At 42.8% G+C, this 24,712-nt stretch overlaps 1 protein-coding gene across 1 annotated transcript; it reads right to left on the bottom strand.

Annotated features, from left to right (window-relative positions):
* Positions 1-245: 245 nt before the first annotated feature.
* On the bottom strand, positions 246-24,443 carry RAX2 (retina and anterior neural fold homeobox 2). The gene is made up of 3 exons (XM_078671339.1): positions 24,371-24,443; positions 8,060-8,316; positions 246-3,604 (listed from the first exon to the last, which is right to left on the bottom strand). Exons 2-3 carry the CDS (start codon positions 8,306-8,308, stop codon positions 3,161-3,163), a joined length of 693 nt encoding a protein of 230 aa, XP_078527465.1. The 5' UTR covers positions 8,309-8,316; positions 24,371-24,443; the 3' UTR covers positions 246-3,160.
* Positions 24,444-24,712: the final 269 nt, after the last annotated feature.

Here is a 24,712-nt window from a genome sequence, read left to right on the forward strand (position 1 = left end):
CATGCTGGGGCCAGAAGGCAGAAGGATGTGACTACAGCATCAGCCCCAAAGGTCCTTGCACCATCCACACTGTGCCGCTGCCTTTTGGCTAGGTTCGCACTATAGAAATACCATATACATACAAGAAGGTTTAGGACAAGCGAGGAGGAATAGAGTTGGTAAATGGTCACATGACAACAAGGCTGAACTCTTTGAAAATGCTGCAAAAGAAGACCCAAAGGCGCCCTTTAACAAATCGTTTAATTTATTTATTTACAGTAGAATGTCCTTTGCTCATTTATATACATTTTAATGCATGGGGGAGCATGTGCACCTCTGCCGATCGCCAAGGAATGGAAATACTTGCCCCTCACCTTTATACATGCACACATGGCTTCCAGTTGTAGGCAGGTGCCCATCCTGCCACCCATCCCACAAGGGTGCCACCCCACTTCGGGCACCTACTGCCCTGACGTAAACAGTATTGAATTTATATAGCGCTTACTACCCCTGATGAGGCATTGAAGCACTTTTCTGCGAGTAGCATGCTACTCCGGAAGCCAAAAAGGATTAGTGGTGAATTAGTATAGGGAAATATGAAATTAATTTGAGCGGAGGATATGTGAGTCTGTTATCTGGATTGAAAAAGGATAGTGGAGGAATAGAAGAGGAAAGGGTTTGCATTTATATAGCGCTTGGTACCCCTGATGAGGCGTCGGAGCGCTTTTTGGCAAGTAGCACGCTAACAGGATTAGTGGTGAATTAGTATAGGGAAATATCACATTAATTTGACTCGTGGACATGTCTCGGAGGCCTGGGTAAAATTTTAATTATACTGGCAAAGCTACCAGGTGCAAAAGGTGTCCGATAAGTTTTGAATGGGCCATACCATACGCTAATAGTTTTAGCGCCCATTTTGAGTATGTCATTCAGCCATGTTCATGGGCTGGGTCTCTCTTTTAACATCAAGTTATAGCTGTTGTTAATGCCAACCACTAGTGTGATTCACACTTATTTCAAACCCACTGCAGTGCTAACAAGACTTAGCCATTTGCCACAATTGTGCAGACCTCTCTATGCATAGGCATTGGTCCTTCCTCTGACCAGTGACGTGCAATGTGGCAGTCCTGAGATGTCCTGGTGATGTGGTACATCTCAGTTTTTTCCCAGGACCAAGGTGACCAATGGCAGTCCTCGAAGGCCGAATCCATGCCAGATTTTCAGATCATTCATAAGAGAAACATTTACACACAATTAGGCTAAATGGAAATCATGTGCATAGTCAATAGTTCCTCTGAAAATCCAGCACACCTACATACTTTGTGGTGCTGCCTTGTATACTGCATTCTATATTTGAACGCTATCAAAACGTTGCATGGACGTCATGTTAATGGTATGTGCTGTAAAAGGGGAGATGGACGGGAACACAGAACAATGGAGTTCTGAGAGTGATTTGTAGCTCGGAACTCAGATCTCTCTCAAGATTTTGCATTTGCTTGAGTAATGTTCAGGGAATTCTATTTCTTCTGATAGGTGGAAAAAAAGAAGAATATTGGATTGAAAAATAATGCATGGTCAACATTATTGAAATGAAACTAAAATGTATATAGCGCACTATTACCCTCGGGTGTCTAGGCGCTATTGAAGGCTTCATATACTTCTTCTGAGTTTCTGGAGTAAATTGTAAGTGCCTATATAATGCCAAGGACAGGATTTGATCATTTCCACAAATTAATGTGGATCATGAGCAAGTAATCTGACAGACACTCCTCACAAATCACAGTACAGCGGAGATCTAACCAATGGTCTTATTCTTAAAAATCACTTATATAAATTTACAAAAATGTATTCTCCAGAACAACTTTTAGAATTACCTTGTTTTCTCTGATTTCTATTTTTCTTATCCTAAAATATCTTTCTAAATGTTGGCCTCCCCTTAACAATTTTTTTAATTTAATACAGCTTTTGTTATATTCTGGGTTTAATAAAATAAAGAAAGGTGGAGGAGAACCCTTGCACTCTCAAACCTTTTTCTCTACATTATTCTTAGTTACGGGGTGATCTCTTCTGGGCCGCCACACCCTGATGTGTTCACCCATCAAGACAAATCAGAATCCTTTCAAATACATATAACTTTTTAAACAAAATACTTGACACTTACTAACATTGTACGAATTCTTTTCCTGGTCAAAGTTGCCATTTTTTCTTTTCTTTTCACTTTTTAAATTGTAATGAAATGTTATTACATATTTTAGAAATGTATTAAAATATTTTAACATTTTAGTTAGTAAATCTCAGCGTTGTGCACTTATAAAAAAAAAAATCTCTTTTGGTAAAATGTTATTTATTGTCCCAGAATGCTATATTAAAATTGGTATATTGTGTTATGGAGACTATTGAGAAGAGAAGAAAAAAAATCTTGAAAAAGACATTTCTGGCAAATATGTTTAGGAGAACTTTTTTTTTTATACACGATCCTTATAATATCAATTGTCTTTCCAGTTCCCTTAGCATCCTTGCCTGAGGAAAAGGCTACAAAATACACAGATGAATGAGAGTTAGGGGTGACATACCTGGATGAGTGGGAGAGTCTTTGGGGGGCAGTGGAGGACAACAATATGTTGATGTTCTCATCTTTAATACTATATTAATAGCATCATATAACACAATACTAGTGAACTTTACCTGGATTTGATCCTAACCAAATGATTTTATGTTTTTTCTACATTGTCTGGCTTTGGTTTTTCATAACACCCCTCATTGTGACCTGAGCTGTGTGCCGGGGTGTAGACTGTAGCTTGCGTGACTGCACGCGCTCGATAGTGAGCACTGTAGCTCTTACGCCACCCCACGTCAACTCAAACTTTACAAGTATTCTTTTTTTAATCCACACTATGGCTCATAATCCCTTTCTGAAAATATATTTGTATGCCATGTCTATACAGTTCCCGTCAACATGAAACAAAACCATGCCGACATTTGGTGGCCATCTCGCTCGGCCATCTCTTTTTCTCAAGGTGCTCCAGGCATTTTGAGGGTCAGGTGGCCATTTTGTCTTTCACGGTTCCCAGCGGAAAGCTTTCTTCCGCCGAGCTCCTTGAGGTAAGGGATCGGAGAGCCACCGGACGAAGCGGCTGCTCTGACCCGACATTATCGAGAGTTTGAAAGAGTCACCCTATCCTTAAATGGGCTGCCATGTCTTGTCAATGATTTGGATGTGTTCCTTGGCCTTCATCCTTAAGGAGGCGATGCTGGAGCTCCTCTGGTCCAGGTCCTCCATTGGGTACTTGTCCATGTAGCTGGTGGCGCACTGGTACGGGGAGTTGTTCATGGCTTGCATAGGTGGTGCCATTGGGGGTGGCGTGTTGAGGAAGGAGTGACCAGTGTAATTGGGCTGCATGCCTTGTGCTGGCCCCATGAAGCCGGGCATGCTGTGGACGGAGGTGGCCGCAGACATGGGCGATGTCAGCCACGGGTCCATGGGTAAGGAGTTGCTCATGGGCCCCATGTTGCCACCCATCGGTGGCCGGTTGAAGGAAAGCATCGGCGTGTCATGGATCTTCATCGTCGACGCTTCCATCTTCTCCTGCCTCCTCCACTTGGCTCTTCTGTTCTGAAACCACACCTGAGAAAGGAACAGATGCATAAAATGAGTGGCCTGTGGATACAAAAATCCCCACATCAGACATCAAGATAATTTCCCTTTAGTGTTTCACATCCACGCATCGGAACTTGGGTATTTTGAAATTTTCTTTTTTTAAATACATTTTTCACCGCTTTCATGAATTTACTAAACCTTCCGGGAGAAGAGGATTGCTTCCCTTTTCCCTATAATGTTCCCTGCATTTTGTACCAAGGACCACAAATCAGTTTTTAGCTTTGACACTTTTTTCTGACTTTTAAGAACATTGCAGAGTATAAAGGTAAAGACAGCTGTCTCAACCACTTAAATGTTTGTCAAAATTGGAATGTTGTTTTGTGAACTGGCGTAACAAATTTTTTAGTCCAATATTCATATTCGAGTCTGATATTCCTAATATTAACACTATCAAGCCTGTCTTACAAAGTAAGGCCTAGCTCCCTGCGTAAAGACCATCCCATCTGTACCGTAGGCTTCTTCGAAATAAGGATCCTAGAAAAAAGGTGTAACCAAAGAAGCCGGACAGCCCAAGGCCACCACGCACAGACCAGAAGCAATATGTTGTAGTTCAATAAATTTGTGGAGAAATGAGACATAATAAGGCCAAAAACTGATATAGGGGTTATTGTGTTCCTGTTTGGGGGTGGCCTCGCCTTCTGGTTCGGAATGGACAGTTCCCATGAGGAGCAGGGTCAGTACTGATTTGCGTAAAGCGGGCCTCTGTCGAGAGTGGCGGAGTGGGTGAAAAGATAATGGAGCTAGATGATACCCTGAGCGATTCCCGCTAGCGTAGAATATTTGCAAGTGGATTGGGCCAGCTTGGAACTAAGCGCGTCTATTTTGAGTATAGATTGGCAGATCAAGAAGACAGTGAGCCAATATATCACTGAGCACATCTTGAGAAGAGTCCAGTAGGCCTGTAGGTTAGTTAATGACTCATTTTCAGCAGTTCTTGGTATATGTGAGGTTTTTGAGTCCTAATATGGGTGAGCGCATCTTCGGTGTGACTTGGAAGACATGGTAGTCAGCGAGTCAGTTTTTAGGAAGCATTGTAGATCTGAAAGTCAGTGAGTTCTGCAGGCCATTGAGTACGTATATGGCAGGCTGTGGTATCATTTTTATACTTTTGTTCAAATTTTTCAGAAAACAAAGACTGCCCAAAAAAGTTTGTATGGAGCACTGAACAGTAATTTTACAAAAGAAGTAGAAAATAACAGTCACCAATGTGTCGTCCCCCCAAAAAAAAAATGCAACCAAGCCAAAAAGAGAATCTTAAATCTTAACAGAAAAAAATCCTAGAAACATGTTACATTATAGATCGCATGCTCAGAAATGTATTGTTCCGATTCTTTTAAAAAGATAAGGTCTTGGGGACTTCAATGATTTCTAGGGTAAGTGGCTCTATCTGGAGTGAGCCTTGGCAGATCTAAGGTTCAGTAAATCATTGAGGGGCATATTTACAATCCCCTTACGACACTTTTACGCTGCCGTTGTGTCACTTTTGTAATGCAGCGGCAGCGTAAACCATGGGCCACTTTGCGCCTTATCTACAAAGTGACGCATCTAGCGAGATGCATCACGTTGTAAAGCCCTGCGCCACATGAAACCTGCGTCAGGTTTCATGTGGGCGTTCCGGTGCAGGTTGGGCGTTCCAGCGCCGGAACGCCACGTAAAATGACGTAGTGAAATCTACAAGATTTCACCGAGTCACTTTTACGGCCATGTTGTGTCAAAACTGCGCCTGCTTGAAGCAGGTGTAAGTCTTGACACACCATGTTAGATATAGGCAGGGTTGGAACAGTGCTGGAGTTGCATGGCGCCCGCGACGCAACTCCAGCACTGCGCCAAACTTACGCCGGCAGATTCAACACGCGTCTGTTTATCCATGCGCCATGATACGCCGCATTGTAAATGCGGCGCATCTGTGGTGGCACAAGGGTAAACTTGCGCGACGCATCTTTCCTGGTGCATCCCTGCTGATTTGCAGGGATGCACCAGGAAACGTAAGTCTGCCCCTGGGTCTCTAACTCAATCGTAAATAGGACTTGGTTGAAATGAATTTCGGGCGTCTATGTTGAGCAGGTCATGGTAGATTAGAAGTTCAGTTACTACTAGTTCAGTGAGCCCATCTTGAGTATCCCTTGGTAGATCTGAAGTTCACTGAGTCCTAAGTTCTGTGGGTTCATGTTGGACAGGTCATGGTAAGTCAATAAGTCCATGCCGAGTATGCTATTTTAGACCTGGGATTCAGTGAGACCTAAAGTCTGTGAACCCATCTTGAGTAGGCCCTGGTAGATCTGAATTTCAGTGAGTCCTAGGTCATGGTAAATCAGTGAGTCCATATTTGGTAGGCCATGGTAGACCTGAAATTCAGTGAGTCAAAGTCTGTGAATCCATCTTGAGTAGGCCCTAGTAGATTTGAGTTTCCCCGTGTCCTTCTTGAACAAGGCATAGCACAGCTGAAGGTCAATAATTCCTAGGGTCTCGTGATCCTGGGTAGATCGGAGTTTCTATGGCTTCTTCAAAAGGTCGTAGGAGAAATAAAGGTCGATAAATCCTAACGTCTGGTGGTACATCTTGAGTAGGCCTTGATAGAAGAACCTGCGGAAACTTAGATCTAACAGGTCACTGGACAGCTGAAGATCAATAAGTCCTAGGGTCTGGTGGTACATCTTGAGTAGGCCAAGGTAGATCTAAGTTTCCAAGTGTCCTTCAGCAGGTCATAGGACAACTGAAGGTCGATTAGTCCTAGGGTCTGGTGGTACAACTTGAGTGCCGCTTGGGGTGGGAGACGTCTGTGGTTGGTGGAGTCATCTTGAGTGAAGCAGGGTAGTGTCTTCCTGGAAGTCGGCGGAGTGAACGCGTGGTGTAGGTAAGCCTCACTCAAGCAGTGCCCACAGGCCTTCGCTGTTGTTGTTGTAGCTGTGGCTTCCGCGCCCCTGGAGCAGGGGCAAGGGGGGGGATGCTGATTAGGCTTTTTAATGTAATTAGCAGCTCACTTATTGGCCCTGGCACCCAACAGCAGGCGATTACGCTATTAAGGGCCCGTAAGTGTTGGTAATTGGATGCATTGGAGGGGGATTAGCGGGTTTTGTGCACACCGGGGCTCTGCCTATGCCCTTCGGAGGCCGAATAGCGGCTTATGCGATATGTTAATTAGATGATATTTTAATTAAGCGGATAACTTAGGAGGCGGCCTTCTGGGCTCTGGTTTGTACCATGAACTTGTCCATCACAACAACAGGACCACTTTGACCACAGCCCTCCTTGATAGCGAAATATGCTTCATAAGTCTAATAGTCTAGGTATTTCCACTACTACTATTGCATTAAGTGTGTGTATAGAATAAGGAACTGGTTTTCTTTTCAAAATAAACAGCTATCCGTTTGTTAAGAAATGTGTACATTTTTAACAAAAGCATGTATGTGTTGTGCACATCCAGAGAGGAGAGACGAGTGCTAGGTCGTAGAGGTTTGGGTCAACTTACTTAATAGACAGAGCAATAAAACTACAAGTACCAGAATGCAATTCCACATAATCTATAACGCATGGAAATGCTGAACATCTCAGACAAGGGACGCCGTGAAATACCCCACTTTTCTTTGCTATCGGCTACTCTGCTGCCACCTAGAGGCCAATACAAGGGGAGAGGATGTGGCGTAACAACCAGAGCTGCCGACTGGGGCACCAGGTTCGAGTCTGGGCATCAGCTTAACATCCTGTGACTGTGCAAATCCCTTCCTCTCTCCGTGCCTACAAAAAAGAAGAATGTGTCCCTGTGTAATGCAACTGGTGCTCATGTAAAGCGCTCCAATAATATATCTTCGGGTAGAGTTCGCTCTATATAAAATTGCAAAAAATAAATAAATCCTGCGACTTTGTGGTTCCTCCAATTACAGTTTTTACCAATGAAAAGAACTATCAGATTTTCGCCACCATAGGAGACTTTTTTTCTACTTCAGTTTTTAGCCTCCAAAAAAAGAGGGGCAGACTTGAAATGGAATAATAAAATCCTCGGAAGTTTTCACCAAGCACTATCGGGGCTCAACCGCCTCAGCTTTTTTTTTCATGGCATGCCGGGATGCGTGGTCTTTTTGGTCCAATAAAAAATTTGTACTACGAAACCCAGCATGCAAAGAAAACATTACCAGGTGAGACAATCAAGCGTAGAACTGGAGTGTCAAGGCTACTGGGGACCCCTGGCACCTGCGTGCGGCCTCACCGTAAGTCTGTTGACAAACTGTCTTTAAAAAGGCGCCATTAACTTACCGAGAAGCATACGTTAGTCTCGCGAAGGTATTATTGTAGAAAAGAAAGGCGTAACTAACTTTTTCGCGTATTGGTAGTCGTTGCGCCTGCAGCGGTAGCGCTTAGAAGTCCTCATTATTAAGCTAGGCGCCTCTTTAGAATGAATGCTGCTGCCTGGGGTGTTGTGCTCACCTGAACTCTGACCTCCGGCAGGTTGACCTTCATGGCCAGCTCCTCGCGGCTGTACACGTCCGGGTAGTGGGACTTCTCGAAGGCCCGCTCCAGCTCGTGCAGCTGGTAGGTGGTGAAGGTGGTGCGGTTTCGGCGGTGCTTCTTCTTGGGCTGGTCTTCTTCCGGGGTGTCTGGGCCTGGTGTGCCGTTCTCGCTTTCCATGCCCTTCCTCAGGTCGCTCAAGTCCCCCTCGCATTTGCTTAAGAACATGTCTGTGTCTGGAAGAAAGAGTACATTACATTGGGGCGGGAAGGAGACATGTGTGTTGTATGTGCACTTACAGGTTCACATAGATCTGCATGAGCCCCCCACCCTCCCTCAAAGGTCTGTGTGTCTGCCTTCCCCCTCTCAGAGATCTTCATGTGTAGTTGTTTCCCTCACAGACGAGGTAGGTGTACTTTTCTCTTGCTCCTGTCCGGTTTTATTTGAATTCTGGAACTTGTAGTCTTGTTTATGTATTATAAAACAGGACTACAAGTCCCACAATTCAGAGGGAAAAAAAACCTGAAGTGGCGCAGCACATCACGCATGGACCTGGGTAACTTGGCAGCTCTGCCTCATGTACTTTTCATGTCTCACTTTTCCTCGCAGGAATCTGTGTGTCTGTTTTCTCTCGCCCCAAAATCTGCAATTCTTCCTATGAGAGGTATACATGTGTCTCTCTTCTCTCTCAGTGGGATCACATGTTTATTTCTTATCTCATGTGTCTGTGTGCCGCCTTCTGGCTCAGAGAGAGCTGCATGTCACCTTAACTGGATCTGTTGTGCCTCAGTGTCCACCAGTGAGAAGCGTGGCTCAGTGGTTAGAGGCGGCAGACCCGGAAGCTGAGATCAACCGTGGGCCAGGGTTCGTTTCCCCGCCTCGGCGGGTCTCGGGCTCAAAAATTCCACAGACTCGACAATTCTCGCTCTGGTGCCTACTCGACTCACGGGGTCACACTCTGCGACTCTGGGCAATAGCTTGCTTAATCTCCACTACGGCCCCTCGCGGCGGGATGCCTGGCTTTCACCTTGTGAATACCCTGCCGGGGTATCTCACTGGGGAATACCAGGACGGGTTCCCTAAGCAAGCGCCTTGAGACCCCTGGGTGATTCGTGCGCTATATAAATCGAAATACATACATACAGTGAGATCTGTATGTCTCACCCCACAGAGATATTAATGTCTATCAGAGCTACGTATGTCTCTTTTATCTCTCACTAAGATGTCTGTCTCTCTTCTTAGCCACAGATGTCTGTCTGTGTTATTACTGTGCGAGACCTGCATGGCTTGTCTCCCTAACAAGGTCTGTTTGCGTCTCTGTTCTCTCTCACTAAGGTCTGTTTGCGTCTCTGTTCTCTCTCACTAAGGTCTGCTTTGTGTCTCTGGTCTCTCTCACTAAGGTCTGCTTTGTGTCACTGTTCTCTCTCACTAAGGTCTGTTTGTGTCTCTGTTCTCTCTCACTAAGGTCTGTTTGTGTGTCTGTTCTCTCTCACTAAGGTCTGCTTTGTGTCTCTGTTCTCTCTCACTAAGGTCTGCTTTGTGTCTCTGTTCCCTCTCACTAAGGTCTGTTTGTGTCTCTGTTCCCTCTCACTAAGGTCTGTTTGTGTCTCTGTTCTCTCTCACTAAGGTCTGCTTTGTGTCTCTGTTCTCTCTCTCTCACTAAGATCTGCTTTGTGTCTCTGTTCTCTCTCACTAAGGTCTGTTTGCGTCTCTGTTCTCTCTCACTAAGGTCTGCTTTGTGTCTCTTTTCTCTCTCACTAAGGTCTGTATGTGTGTCTGTTCTCTCTCACTAAGGTCTGCTTTGTGTCTCTGTTCTCTCTCACTAAGGTCTGCTTTGTGTCTCTTTTCTCTCTCACTAAGGTCTGTATGTGTGTCTGTTCTCTCTCACTAAGGTCTGCTTTGTGTCTCTGTTCTCTCTCACTAAGGTCTGCTTTGTGTCTCTGTTCTCTCTCACTAAGGTCTGCTTTGTGTCTCTGTTCTCTCTCACTAAGGTCTGTTTGTGTCTCTGTTCTCTCTCACTAAGGTCTGTTTGTGTCTCTGTTCTCACTCACTAAGGTCTGTTTGTGTCTCTGTTCTCACCCACTAAGGTCTGTTTGTGTCTCTGTTCTCTCTCACTAAGGTCAGTTTGTGTCTCTGTTCTCTCAGACTAAGGTCTGCTTTGTGTCTCTGTTCTCTCTCACTAAGGTCTGTTTGTGTCTTTGTTCTCTCTCACTAAGGTCTGCTTTGTGTCTCTGTTCTCTCTCACTAAGGTCTGTTTTGTGTCTCTGTTCTCACTCACTAAGGTCTGTTTGTGTCTCTGTTCTCTCTCACTAAGGTCTGTTTGTGTCTCTGTTCTCTCTCACTAAGGTCTGCTTTGTGTCTCTGTTCTCACTCACTAAGGTCTGCTTTGTGTCTCTGTTCTCTCTCACTAAGGTCTGTTTGTGTCTCTGTTCTCTCTCACTAAGGTCTGTTTGTGTCTCTGTTCTCTCTCTCACTAAGGTCTGTTTGTGTCTCTGTTCTCTCTCACTAAGATCTGCTTTGTGTCTCTGTTCTCTCTCACTAAGATCTGCTTTGTGTCTCTGTTCTCTCTCGCTAAGGTCTGCTTTGTGTCTCTATTCTCTCTCGCTAAGGTCTGTTTGTGTCTCTGTTCTCTCTCACTAAGGTCTGCTTTGTGTCTCTGTTCTCTCTCACTAAGGTCTGTTTTGTGTCTCTGTTCTCACTCACTAAGGTCTGCTTTGTGTCTCTTTTCTCTCTCACTAAGATCTGCTTTGTGTCTCTGTTCTCTCTCGCTAAGGTCTGATTTGTGTCTCTGTTCTCTCTCGCTAAGGTCTGTTTGTGTCTCTGTTCTCTCTCACTAAGGTCTGTTTGTGTCTCTGTTCTCTCTCACTAAGGTCTGTTTGTGTCTCTGTTCTCCCTCACTAAGGTATGTTTGTGTCTCTGTTCTCCCTCACTAAGGTCTGTTTGTGTCTCTGTTCTCTCTCACTAAGGTCTGTTTGTGTCTCTGTTCTCTCTCACTAAGGTCTGTTTGTGTCTCTGTTCTCTCTCACTAAGGTCTGTTTGTGTCTCTGTTCTCTCTCACTAAGGTCTGTTTGTGTCTCTGTTCTCTCTCACTAAGGTCTGTTTGTGTCTATTCTCTCTCACTAAGGTCTGTTTGTGTCTCTGTTCTCCCTCACTAAGGTCTGTTTGTGTCTCTGTTCTCCCTCACTAAGGTCTGTTTGTGTCTCTGTTCTCTCTCACTAAGGTCTGTTTGTGTCTCTGTTCTCTCTCACTAAGGTCTGTTTGTGTCTCTGTTCTCTCTCACTAAGGTCTGTTTATATCTCTGTTCTCTCTCTCACTAAGGTCTGCTTTGTGTCTCTGTTCTCTCTCTCACTAAGGTCTGTTTGTGTCTCTGTTCTCTCTCACTAAGGTCTGTTTGTGTCTCTGTTCTCTCTCACTAAGGTCTGCTTTGTGTCTCTGTTCTCTCTCACTAAGGTCTGCTTTGTGTCTCTGTTCTCTCTCACTAAGGTCTGCTTTGTGTCTCTGTTCTCTCTCACTAAGGTCTGCTTTGTGTCTCTGTTCTCTCTCACTAAGGTCTGTTTGTGTCTCTGTTCTCTCTCTCACTAAGGTCTGTTTGTGTCTCTGTTCGCTCTCACTAAGGTCTGTTTGTGTCTCTGTTCTCTCTCTCGCTAAGGTCTGCTTTGTGTCTCTGTTCTCCCTCACTAAGGTCTGTTTGTGTCTCTGTTCTCTCTCACTAAGGTCTGTTTGTGTTTCTGTTCTCTCTCACTAAGGTCTGTTTGTGTCTCTGTTCTCTCTCACTAAGGTCTGTTTGTGTCTCTGTTCTCTCTCACTAAGGTCTGCTTTGTGTCTCTGTTCTCCCTCACTAAGGTCTGTTTGTGTCTCTGTTCTCTCTCACTAAGGTCTGCTTTGTGTCTCTGTTCTCCCTCACTAAGGTCTGCTTTGTGTCTCTGTTCTCCCTCACTAAGGTCTGGTTGTGTCTCTGTTCTCCCTCACTAAGGTCTGTTTGTGTCTCTGTTCTCTCTCACTAAGGTCTGCTTTGTGTCTCTGTTCTCTCTCACTAAGGTCTGTTTGTGTCTGTTCTCTCTCACTAAGGTCTGTTTGTGTCTCTGTTCTCTCTCACTAAGGTCTGTTTGTGTCTCTGTTCTCTCTCACTAAGGTCTGTTTGTGTCTCTGTTCTCTCTCACTAAGGTCTGTTTGTGTCTCTGTTCCCTCTCACTAAGGTCTGTTTGTGTCTCTGTTCTCTCTCACTAAGGTCTGCTTTGTGTCTCTTTTCTCCCTTGCTAAGATCTGTCTGTCTCTGGTCTCCCTCCCAAAGAGATCTGCATGTCTCCCTAACAGCTATGGACGCCTCTCTTCTCTTTCACTGATATCTCGGTGACCTCTCTCACTGAAATCACGTGTCGCTCACCGAGATCTGTAAGTGTCTCTGCTCTCCTACACTAAGATCTGTCTATGTCTCTGTTCCTCTTTACAGCGATGATATAGCTGTTTCTCTCTTCTCTCCCTCACTCAGAGCTGTATGTTGTAGTTGTATTTATATAGCACTTACTACCCCATACGAGGCGTCATAGTGCTTTTCGCTACTCCGGAACCCAAAAGGATCGGTGGTGGATTACTATAGGGAAATATGAGTTAATTTTGGTGGTGGACATGTCAGTCTGTTAGTTGGACTGAAAAGGATAATTGGGGGATAGAAGATGGAAGAGTCTAGAAAATGTTATGTGGGAGATCATAGTAGTAAGATGAGATTTGGGATGAGCCAGAGAGTGGCGGTAGATGATATATTGAGAGAGGTACAGGGTGAGACAGTAGTGCATTGGAGAGAGTAAAAGTATTTTCCCCCTTCTTCTCCAGTAGGAGTAAAGAAATAAATGTATAGGTACATAGAAAGGGTATACATGTATAAGGAAGATAAAATATTGCGATTTAAATTTGTATTGTATACACTCAGACTTTTACGTGTTGTACTTGAATCTAATTTGTGTATTTTTATAGCTTTGAATTTTTTTATTTGAACTTTTCCTCAATAGTTCAAGAGTGAAGGACTTATAGATAAAATAGTTGATAGGATAGTATTTACATATTGTGATAGATAATTGAAACCTAGACCCATAAGCAGCTAATCAAATAACTTCTATGAAAACTGTGCATATATAACCGCAAGTAATGTATACATTTTTTAAGGAGACCTAAATAATATGTATATATTTGAAAAACAATAGTTATCATACATATTTGTACTAAGAAATACACATACCTAGATACATACACAAAATCCGATTATAAATGTTACCAATCGCAGGGATATGCTGTACCTCAGTGTATGAGTATGGTGGTTATGTAGGAAAGCGCAACCTCTTGAGGTGTGTGTCTGTGGCTCTGTATTTCTTATGTTCCAGAGGCTCTGTAACTGGGCCAGGCGCATTCTGTGTGTCAGAAACCCACCAGGAGACAGATCAAATCTTTCCTGCAAATTTCCAAAGGGGAGTATTACTCCATTCTCGAAAAGATGCCCCACCATGGTGAGACCCGCATGTTCCCAGTGAGCCGCTGTTGCTCTGCTCTCTATGGATGGGGTGAGCAAAGAACAGGGCAAATGGGGTGTCTGGTGTGTGGGGGGTGTGAGTGGGTGGTGCATGGCGGATCTACCAGTGAAAATATTGAGCCACCTTAAGTAGGCACGGTGTAGAGTTTTGCGGCCTGTAGGGGTGTAAGACCCATTGATCTATTTGGGTCACTTTATCAACTCCTCTGGGATCACCCAGTTCAGTCAAATTAAATCCCGATAACCAGTGCAGTTGTGCCGAGAGGTAATAATTCCCTAAATCTGGTACTCGGAGTCTGCCATTGGTCTACTTGTTTCAGTGGTAGCAAGAGCCAATCTGGTACGATTCCATTTAAGTCTACAAATAGGATGGTTGTGATATGTGTCGCCGCACTTTAAATCGTTCCTAAAGAGTGGTTGCTGCACTAACCAAGATCAACCGTACCAAAGACCTGCATATGGATTACAACGAATAAAACTTAAGAAGGTAATAAGGACTTCAAGCCAAAAAAGTTCTAGTTTTTTTGTTCAATCACACACCCAGGTGCTGCTGTCCCCACTCCAACTCTTATCTTTCATGTCAACTCCATCAATCCCCAACTTTGGCTAGAAATGATAACGTCTTGCTCAGAGCTGTGGGTGTATTGAGTACGTAATGGCAGAGGAGACGGAGAAATACAATAGAGGGTGACCAACAAAGAGGTCAGAGGGTGGGATAAATCTGAGTAGGGAGACGCAAGCCTGACTCAGAAGCGACTTCCTGAAAGCAAACACTCGATAAAGAAAAGGCCCACGATGGAATTGATACCATGTCACCCAGGATGCAATTCTCCAGCCCTAAACTTATCTCCAACCAATTGCTGTTTTAGTGCATGTGTTCTATTGTATCAACTATCAACTGATATAAACTAAATGTTCCAGCATGTATGACCCTATTAAACTAAAGCATAGGGCTAGAGTATTGTAACTTAAAGCACAAAGGTTCTGTGGTGATTATGTCAAATAAATCTCAGTTTTACTGTTTATTAATGCATAATCATGTTCATAACACTCTGTGATTCGCTCATCTTCTCTGCTTCGCCTTCCCCATTCAACATCTGTGTAAAGGTCTTTCTAACGACTCAGTTGGGTCAGGACATGTGTTTTTCAAGTAGAAGATTGAGCTGTACATAAATGAATCCTCCTCGGTTACAAACTCCACCAAAATATCTGGGGGACCTCACAACCTTCCCTGTCCCTGAATTCCTATTTATAAATTAGAAGAGAATTCCTCTATCAAGGGAATTCCATTCTATAAACTTGGGACTTTCCTGCACCCCTTTTACTTGCATAAATTAGGACCCCCTGATATTATTTTGTTTCTAGCTTCCTAGAGACACTTTGGTTATGTAAATTCTGGTCCTGTAAATGGAAAGAAACGTTCTTTGCCCAAGTACTGTCTCTTTGTAAACTAATATCACATTGGATAACCTTTCGGTGGCCCGCTTTTACCATCAATGAATTAGGAGAGCCTTCCATTGGCCTGGTTTCCCCTGATTGGGGAAAATTTTTCCCCTGTTTTTCCCTTTGCAGGCTGAGAGAATCTTTGCCCTGGTTTCCTGTTGTAGGATGAGAGAATCTTTGCCCTGGTTTCCCTTTGTAGTTTGGGAGAAACTGTACCCTTTTTTTCCTTTGTAGAATGGGAAAGCATTTACCCTAGCTTACGTTTGTAGACTGGAATAATCTTTGCCCCGGTTTCCCTTTGTAGATTGAACGAATCTTTGCCATGGTTTCCCCTTGAAGATTGGGGTGAATATTTGCCCCGATTTACCTGTGCAAACTGGGAGAATCTTTGCCCCTGTTTTCCCTTGAAGACTGGGAGAATCTTTGCCCTGGTTTTCCTTTGAAGACTAGGACAAACTTTGCCCTGGTTTTCCCTTGAAGACTAGGAGAATCCTTGCCTTGGTTTTCCCTTGAAGACTGGGAGAATCTTTGCCCTGGTTTCCCTATGCAGACTGGGAGAATCTTTGCCCTGGCTTTTCCTTGGAGACTGGGAGAATCCTTGCCGTGGTTTCCCTTTTTAGACTGGGAGAATCTTTGCCCTGGTTTCCCTTTGTAGACTGGGAGAATCTTTGCCCTGGTTTCCCTTTGTAGACTGGGAGAATCTTTGCCCTGGTTTCCCTTTGTAGACTGGGAGAATCTTTGCTCTGGTTTCCCTTTGTAGACTGGGAGAATCTTTGCCCTGGTTTCCCTTTGTAGACTGGGAGAATCTTTGCCCTGTTTTCCCTTTGCAGACTGGGAGAATCTTTGCCCTGTTTTCCCTTTGCAGACTGGGAGAATCTTTGCCCTGGTTTTTCCTTGGAGACTGGGAGAATCTTTGCCGTGGTTTCCCTTTGTAGACTGGGAGAATCTTTCACCTGGTTTCCTGTTGTAGGACGAGAGAATATTTGCCCTGGTCTCCCTCTGTAGTTTGGGAGAAACTTTGCCATAGTTTCCCTTTTGTACGTTGGGGAAATCTTAGCCCTGGTTTCCCTTTGCCCCTTCATTGGATTGGGAGCTCCATTGGCGTTTCTTTCATTATCAGAAGTGTCCTGTGTCCTTTAAGAATTCGGGAGAACCTACCGCGACACGTTTTACCTTCATTCAATTTTGAGAACAGTCACTGAACTATCAGACTTTTCTCACAGTTTCTTTTGTTTCTGTGTGTACAAATTTCCTAGGACCTTGTTTTCTTTTACCCTATTTTTCTTTTGTCCTACATTTCTTTTGCTCTTGTTATTTTTTAGCTGAGTTTTATTTTGTCTTAGTTTGTATTTGGTATAGTTTTTTTACTCTCTTTTTCTTTTACCTTATTTTTTTGTCCTGGTTCGCATTTGCTCTAGTTTTCTTTAATCATGTATTTCCTATATTCTAGTTTCTTGTTACCCTGCTTTTTCTTTTGTTCCAGTTTACATTTGCACTGGTTTTTGTTATACATTTCTTTTGGCCTCTTCTTTTACCCTAGTTTTCTTTTGTTCTTGTTTGCTCTCGTTTTTTTATCCTATTTTTCTTCTACTCTAGTTTTCGTTTGTCCTAGTTTGCCTTGACTCTTGATCTCTTTAACCTAGTTTACCCTTGCCCTCGTTTCTTCCATCCTACCTTTCTGTTAACCTGCTTTTCTTTTGTTACTATTTTCCTTTGCCCTGATTTATTTTTTTGCCGAAAGTTTCCTTGGCCAGCTTAATTTTAACATAGAATTATTTTGCCTTAGTTTTCCTTTTAGTGAATTGAGAGTACATTTCTAAGCCTTCAGTTTAACTTTACTGAATTGAGAGAACTGTCAAATACCATACTTTTTCCTTCACTGAATTTTCATAATAATTATGCTGATTTTCCTTTGTCCTAGTTTTCTTTTATCTTACTTTTCTGTTTGTTCTAGTTTTCCTTTCCCCAAGTTCTGTTTTACCCTGGTTTTCTTTTGTTATTTCATTTGACCTGGTTTTCTTGGATAGTATTATTTCTTTGCTCTAGTTTTCTTTTGCCCTACTTCCCTTTGGACATGGGTTTCTTTAAACATAATTTGCTTTAACCCTCGTTATCGGCTTGTTCAAATTTTCTTTTGCCCCACATTTCTTTTATGCTAATTTTCCTTTGTCTGTGGTTTTTCTTTACCCTAGTTTTCCTTAGCCTTACTTTTTTCTCTCCTAGGTATCCTTTGTCCTAGTTTTCTTTTCTCGTACTGCTTTTATTTTTGTTTTGTTTTACTTTTGTTTTCTTTTTTCCTAGTTTTCCTTTGCCCTAATTTCCTTGTATTAAATTGTGATAGTCTTCTTGTTCTACAGGTTTCACTTTGTTTAACTGAGAAAAACTTTGCCCTGTTTTTCAAGATCTATCATTCATTTTCTTTGGTTATTGGTTAAGTTTCCTTTGCTCTGGTTAGTCAACCCCAGTTATCATTGCCCAGCAGCTTCCTTCACTCTAGTTTATTTCTCCTAGTTTTCCTCTGCTCGTTTTCTTCTACCCTGATTTTGTCATTGATAATACCAACCAGAAATTCTATCGCATCCACTATAATGCATGTCACTAAATCAAGGTAAATCTGTAGTTACTATTGTTCCCTCCGCATCACTCCACTCCAATCACTCCTCTTGCGATGTTGTGATCAGATTGATTAGGTCTTAGCTATCAGTCGTGCAGCCAAACCGTGGTTGAGAGCCTACAGCACTCTAATTATGGCTGTCTTTTTCCACCTATCCAGGATTAAGGGGCCCATTCACCCTGAGCGCCCTACCGTTCCCGGCTCCCTTGCATCTAGGTTTGTGCGAAATTTGTGTAATTTTGATTTTGTGTAATTATGTGAAATTTCAACAAAATGCACCCTTGTGTCAGTTTGTGACACCAGGTCAGCACATTTAATGCAAAAAAAAAGTGCAGGAAAAAAATGCTACTTGCGTTCTCTTGTCTTCTTGCGTTTGCTGCAAATTTTTGTTGTTTATGGCAGATTCATGATCAATTTTAACCCCGAACGGCACTGATAACTTTGTGAGTTTCGCTTAACAAGTATAATGTGAAATTCCTGAAATTATACAAATGATACCAGCGTAATTTAAATTTCACCCAGGTCTATTTACAATGTCACTGAGGTTGTTGTAAAGGTTGCAACATTTTCGTCATGTGATGCAAACAAAGGCTTTCTGTTTCCTGCTTGTGATCAGATGTGTTTTATGTAACTGTGTGCGCCCTACCTATGTCTTGCCCTTGTCCCCTCTGCATTGTAGAGTAAGAGCCCGCTTAAAGTGTGTTAACTCGTCGCCACAGAGATATTCCCTTAAAAGATGGAGTAACCAGAGACAAATGGGGTTCAGTCAGTCTCTGGGGTCTGCACCAGCTAGGGTGCTACCACCCCAGATCACTTCCAGAGGTGACCCACTCTCCACCCCCACTCTCTCTGAACAACCTGGTGTCGCATTTTCCATATTTCTAACCTGAATCCTTGCTCGCACTAAGCTTTTTATCCACTGGCTGAAATCTTCCTGCTGTATTTAAGGATTAGCAGCCTTTGTATCTGTCAAGATCCACAAACATTGAAATAAACCACACAGGAAAAAAAAATCCCTAATCCCCGCAGCTTCCTTCTGCGGAGGAGAGCTTGATCAGATGGCCTGGGCCGGATCACGCGAAGGACTCTTGTGAACCAGGAGAAAATCTGTGAGGTCTTTTAAGATGAAATGTGGAAGGAAGGAACTAGGAAGAGAAAAGGCCCCGACATTTAGTGTCCCATCGGGTGTCATTTGTATAGTCCAGCAGGACAGGCTGGTCCGGACACTACTCCACAAAACGTACACGTGAAATACTATGTGGTCCGGTAAGGGCTGGCAACATCGAATCCAAACTATTGACAAGTCGCAGCATCGCGACCAGAATATCAGGGGGCAAAAAATCGAAAGGTACGTTTGTATACATTTCCTACTCCACATATACATACCTTGGTGAGATATTTGTATCATTTCTTTATTTTAATTTTAGTTTTTTTCTCTAAGGTGTTTAGATTTGGAGTTAAGAACAGTACATCTATACCTCCTTCTGCACTTAAGGTGTATTCGAATTGAAATAGTTCGTACAGAATGGACCCCAAAAACAGATGCTTTGATCAGCGGCTCACGCCAACATGGACTACCGAGTCCATAACCTTGACTACCCTCTTGCAGAAAACAATTTGAGTTTAGATGCATTTGATAAAGTTCTCAGGCAAAAAACAGACTCCGCAAACTGTAAGGTGGCTACCCAGCACCTGAGCATATATTGTCCAAGTCACAATACTTTGTGGAAGATACAAGAAGCCCCATGAAAGAAAAAGATATCTAATTCTAGGAGACTCAAGAACTAGTTAAAATAACATTGAAAGGACAGGGCTGACATGATGCTCTAAATTGGCATAAAACAGTGCTTAATTTGAAAATTAATATCAAGGGTTAAGAACCAAAGATTTTCTTAGGAGGACACTGCTGGTTTTACTTACTACATGCGTTACTCACTGCTACCCACTGCCGATGCTCCCTACAGCAGCTGCCAGTAGCAGCCTATTGTTCTGTCCTTTTTTATGACATATTTTCTAAATCTGCCCTACTACTATGTACAGTACTCCATTAATTCCCAAAGATATTTACACAACACTATTGCATTTTGCCATTTTTATCAAAATAGCATTTTACCATTTGTTCCACACAACAACAGAATGTTCCTGAACTGATCTTTGGCTGCAGGGCAGATGAGAAATTAATCAAACCTACATTTGATTAACATTGGAAATGCCAGTAGGTCTGGATTCGATTTGCTATCTCCAGCAGCGCTAGACGTCAAAGTGACACACACCGGAGGAAGCCGGTAGAAGTGGACAGAGGGCAATAGTTGTAAAGTAGTTCCTCGTGCAGAGCAAGGCAGCTCTAGTGAATAGAGAAGGACACACCAAAACAGCCAATATCCAATCACACGAGAGATGAATACGCCTCTGTACTGAGCCAAGACGTGATTGACAAAGTCTTAAGCCAATGATTAAAATGGGATGGTTTCTGAAAACCAAAGGTTGAAATGGGCAGACTCACAGCCTACTCTATGTATATTGTGAGTAGGAGGTCTGTTTGACAGCTGTGCTGTCAAACTCCAGACCTAAAAGTCAAAACTGTGCATTAAACTTAGGGAATGCTGCAGCAGAGCAAACAACACCCTAGGTAACAGGAACAAACAAACAAAATGAGTCCTTAAAGTGCACGATAACTGCAGCTCGTGGGCGTCCTTAGCATGGTACGCTTCAATAGCGTCATTTTAAGACTGCAAATTGTGCAGAGAGCTGTGCTGTCCTTGCAGGAGAATGCTCTGTGCCTGTCTTTGTATGACACTGACTGTTCTGTGCCTGCCTGTATATGGCTACTCTGCCCCAGCTTATATAAATATTGTTTGCTCCATGTGCTCAATATGTTTTTGCGCACAATTAATAACTGTGACTAAATAATGCGGAATACTTTTCGTGAGCAGGTTTAAATGTTTGATTACTCGTGTCACGGTGTATAGTATGGGTAATTACCCCCGGTAAAACCAGGTGGGCCACACAAACACATCAGTATATGGTCTTTGCGCTCAAATACTAATGGGCGCATCGCTAAATGGGACAAACAGACATAAATTAAATGTGCATCTGTTTTTAGTACATGCAGAGGTGTATGTGCATGTATGTGACAATATTTCTTAGCAGCCCTAAATCCCACTCTAGGTGACCAACTATTAATTTTATGATTTATTGCAAGATCAGTGTAACGCTCTCCTAACAGTGGCGCTGCGTCAGTGGGTTGTGTCGGGGTGGCACAGCCGGGCACTGAAGAATGTTTGCCAGCTTCTCTCTAGGACTCCCCTGTGTTTGTTAGGGTTATTGCCTCCCTGGCCGCCCTGTTTTATCTTGTGTGTGACCTGATGTGTCTACCAGGCATTAGGTTTGATGACTTAAAAAAATGTATACTTCTCCACGTGAAAATACACACTTGAGACTTAATCCCTCTTTCACTATAGACTCTAGGAAATTGCTCTATCTTAAATAAATATTTCAATCTAATGCCCCACTTTAATGCACTGGATCATGGCTTCAGATTTCCTGTGCAAGAAAATTGATCTGTTTTTCTTATATACAAATTAACTAATTTACGTGCTATAAATCCGTGATAATGAATGCAGCGTGTACTAATGCTAAACATCCTTGGGGGACCCCCAAATCGATTTATAAGGTTGTCGAGTCAAGGGAGTACTAGTTCGAAGTACTTAAGATAGGATTTACCAACAGCGTAATGAATATTGGAGATCCGAGTAGAAAGTGACTTTGGGCCTCATGGTCATTCTATGACTATCGTAGCAAGATTCAGTGGGGAATTTGAGTGGAGGCATCAGTAGAAAAACATCACAGTTTCTCAAGATTGTGTACACAACGTTTATTCTATAGTGAGTTTGAGAATACTAGGGATTAAGTTTGTCTGTTTTAAGAAATCTTTGCTTGCGTGCTTCTGAGTCGATGGCTGGAGACGAAGTAACCGACAGTTAGTGAGAAACTGTATTGTCCCTATTGTCAATACCAGAAGTCGGAGAAGACTTTGTCTGCTACACAAAGTCACTTGTCAAATTTGGATAGTTACAAGAACCCACCTATTAATGTATGGACTCCTTTAGATGCCTTATAAGGTTTTCTTTAATAATAAAAATATACGTGTATGGTGTGACCAATCAAGGAAATTGGTGTTTGTTAGGACAAGGTAGCTGTCCGGATTATTATTACATTTGGATTATTACCTTATTTAATAGCAGTTGACTGTACCAGTTGCACAAAAAATAAGCAAAACTGGTAGATCAAAAAGAAAACTACTGAACTGCCTCCAGGATAAGAAGATATTAAACTTGTCAACAAAATACAAATCAACTAAAGTTTGGACAGAGAAGAAACAAAATCTTTTTTTAAAAACTCATCACGAAAGTTCAGCAACTGATAGAAGTAATATTGAAATGAAATTGAATAAATCAGGGCAGCACCACCCCAAGTTTTTCTCACTCTGTCAACACGTCATAGCACGATTCCAAAGCCTAAGAGGATCAATGGCAGATGCAAAAATCTAGTTCGCAAAATCGCATGTTCGACAGGGCACATGGTTATGTTAGAATATCTCATACAGAAATATTGTCTAACTTAAATATTATGTCCTAAGTAAAGTTTAAAAAAATATGATCAAATTGGGCGTGAATTTTCTTTTAATGCTGATGAGCCAATATTTTTGTAAACATTATTTAAGACACTATTTTTTCAGGTGATATTCTGGCAATAATATTCTAGTACCGTAATAGGCACACATTAGCAATTTATAAAAAAGTATAAAAAGGTTGTGGCTGTTTCAAACAACTAGGGGGGCTAAAATGCTGATGGGTGACATGACTGTAACAGTAACATTTACCAAGCTTACAACAGGGGTGTACTCTCCTAGAGGGAACCACTAAATACCTTGTGAAATAAATTGAAAAACATTTAATACAATAAAACAGTAAGGCCCAACTCAAAGCAAAATTAGCGGATTCTCTGATATGTAGAGGTTTGTGAATAAATTAGTGAGGAACTGGAATGTTGAACATATCTAAAAAATGGTGGTGGTATTGAGTGGCCTACATTATCTTTTGCTAATCTACATTTGGAGGGTGCTGTGTGTTTAAAGCACCCTTTTGATCAACCTTTTAACATTCACATGGTGTCAGCTAACTTTTACCGAGGTTTTCAGCCGGAGATCAAGAAGCAAGCAGAAGATACCAATTTCCACAAAGGCATGCCCAACCTTTTTAAAATGGTGCAAAACAAAAGTTCAGAAAAAAATGTAATGTAAGGTCTTCAACAAAGACTCTTTTAAAGTGACACAATCTGTAGATCTTGACATCATGTGGAGCCTTCACTTGGACACAGAGGATAGAAATTGAGGGTCTCATTCACAAAGGGTCTTCACACTTGTGGCGTAGGTACCGCGGTGTGGGCAAGTCTCTTCACTCAGGTCAGAATCACTGTAGTGAGAGTTCTCATTACGAAGATTCCGCCCCAAGCGCGTAGAGTCCCCCCATGACTGTGGGGCCACCACAAGCACAGAGGGCCTTTGCGAATCAGGCTCTGTGTGTATCCCATGAAAATGTGCATATCCACAGCAATTGGTTGCACTTTAATGAAACATGATAGAAGACTGCGGGTGTTGATGAGGACGTGGGGAAATGATGTGTCAATATTCATACATACACACTACCACTTCCAAATGTTACCTACTACAAGATGCTATAGTGAAGGAAAAATCCTAATTATCCTCACACTATATTGCTTTTATGTTCATGGAAAAACCCTGGATATTGCTGGTTTGTACATCACCAAACGTGGATGCCCAGAGTTTTAATCTAGTTTTTGATCTCATGTTTGCCTAGAGTCATCAATGCCCCAATCATTTTGAATTATGCAATTACTTCCGAAAGACCTAGGTTACCGGTTACCACCTAATGCCTTTTGATACCCATGTATGTTAAATGATGTTAAAGGGCATTTTACAGTGTGGAGCCGACTTTTCTGCATCTGCGATGGCCATATATTCAGAACTTTCACTCTGAATCATTGAGGCTAGAACATGAGAATTTCTTTGTGAAAGTGTAAATTTATCTAGTTGATAACTGTGTGTTTATTAAGTGGTAAGATTCCTGAGAAGAGACTTCTGGTGTGGATTTTGGCCAGGAGAGTATTTGTTTTCAAAATTACCTGTACAGCACCACGTTCCAATATCACCCACCGTAATGCTGGACACTAGAAGAAAGCCTGGCTTTTCCCTCATACGCATGATCCGTCTTTCTTGAGGCATGCTATTGCTTTCATGAGAGTTGGGTCACCACTATGTGCTCGTTCTACCCCTCCCTGACTCACACTTCATGTTAAAGGGTATTTTACCGTGTGGAGTTGGCTGGTCCGTATCGGAGCCGAGGGAGGTAAGGTGTGTGTAAGGTGGTGACTGCTGCTGTTCCAGGTTGGCTGAGCCACTAAGCACTGAGAAAGGCACAGGCAAAAGTGTGCTCAGCAGTGCCTCCTCCTGGTCCCGGACGTGTCCCAGAATGACGTTGATGCTGTGCACGTGACCCATGTTCCTGAGCGCCTGGGGCAGGGTGGCAGCACCTGCTTCCTGAAGACCATTCATGGTGCCCAGGAACATCGGTGCCGCTGACACACCCCACTGCCAGCCCTGCCAGGCCCAGATGGTGAAACGCAAACGTACCTGCCAAAACTGACCAGGCACACGTTCAACGTCTCCCTGCTGCTCACTGGTCTCCGGTTGCTGTTCAGTCGCTGCCTTAATCTGCAAACAAAGGTGTAAAAAAAAAAAGAATATTTAAAAACTCACTGTAAACAATTATTTTAACTTGTACCACATTTGACGCAAACGAATCCACATAACGGAGGCGACTCCTGGCACACTCAGGCCTACACACCTAGACTGTGCACAACAAACCCAGTCAGGCCCTAATGTACAAACACATAGGCAGGCTGCACTATACACAAATATATGGTAGGATGCAGCCTACACAACTCTGCTTAAACTGTAGCTTAAACACACCTA

Source organism: Lissotriton helveticus, chromosome 12 (genome assembly GCF_964261635.1).
Source record: "Lissotriton helveticus chromosome 12, aLisHel1.1, whole genome shotgun sequence".
Classification (NCBI taxonomy): domain Eukaryota; kingdom Metazoa; phylum Chordata; class Amphibia; order Caudata; family Salamandridae; genus Lissotriton; species Lissotriton helveticus.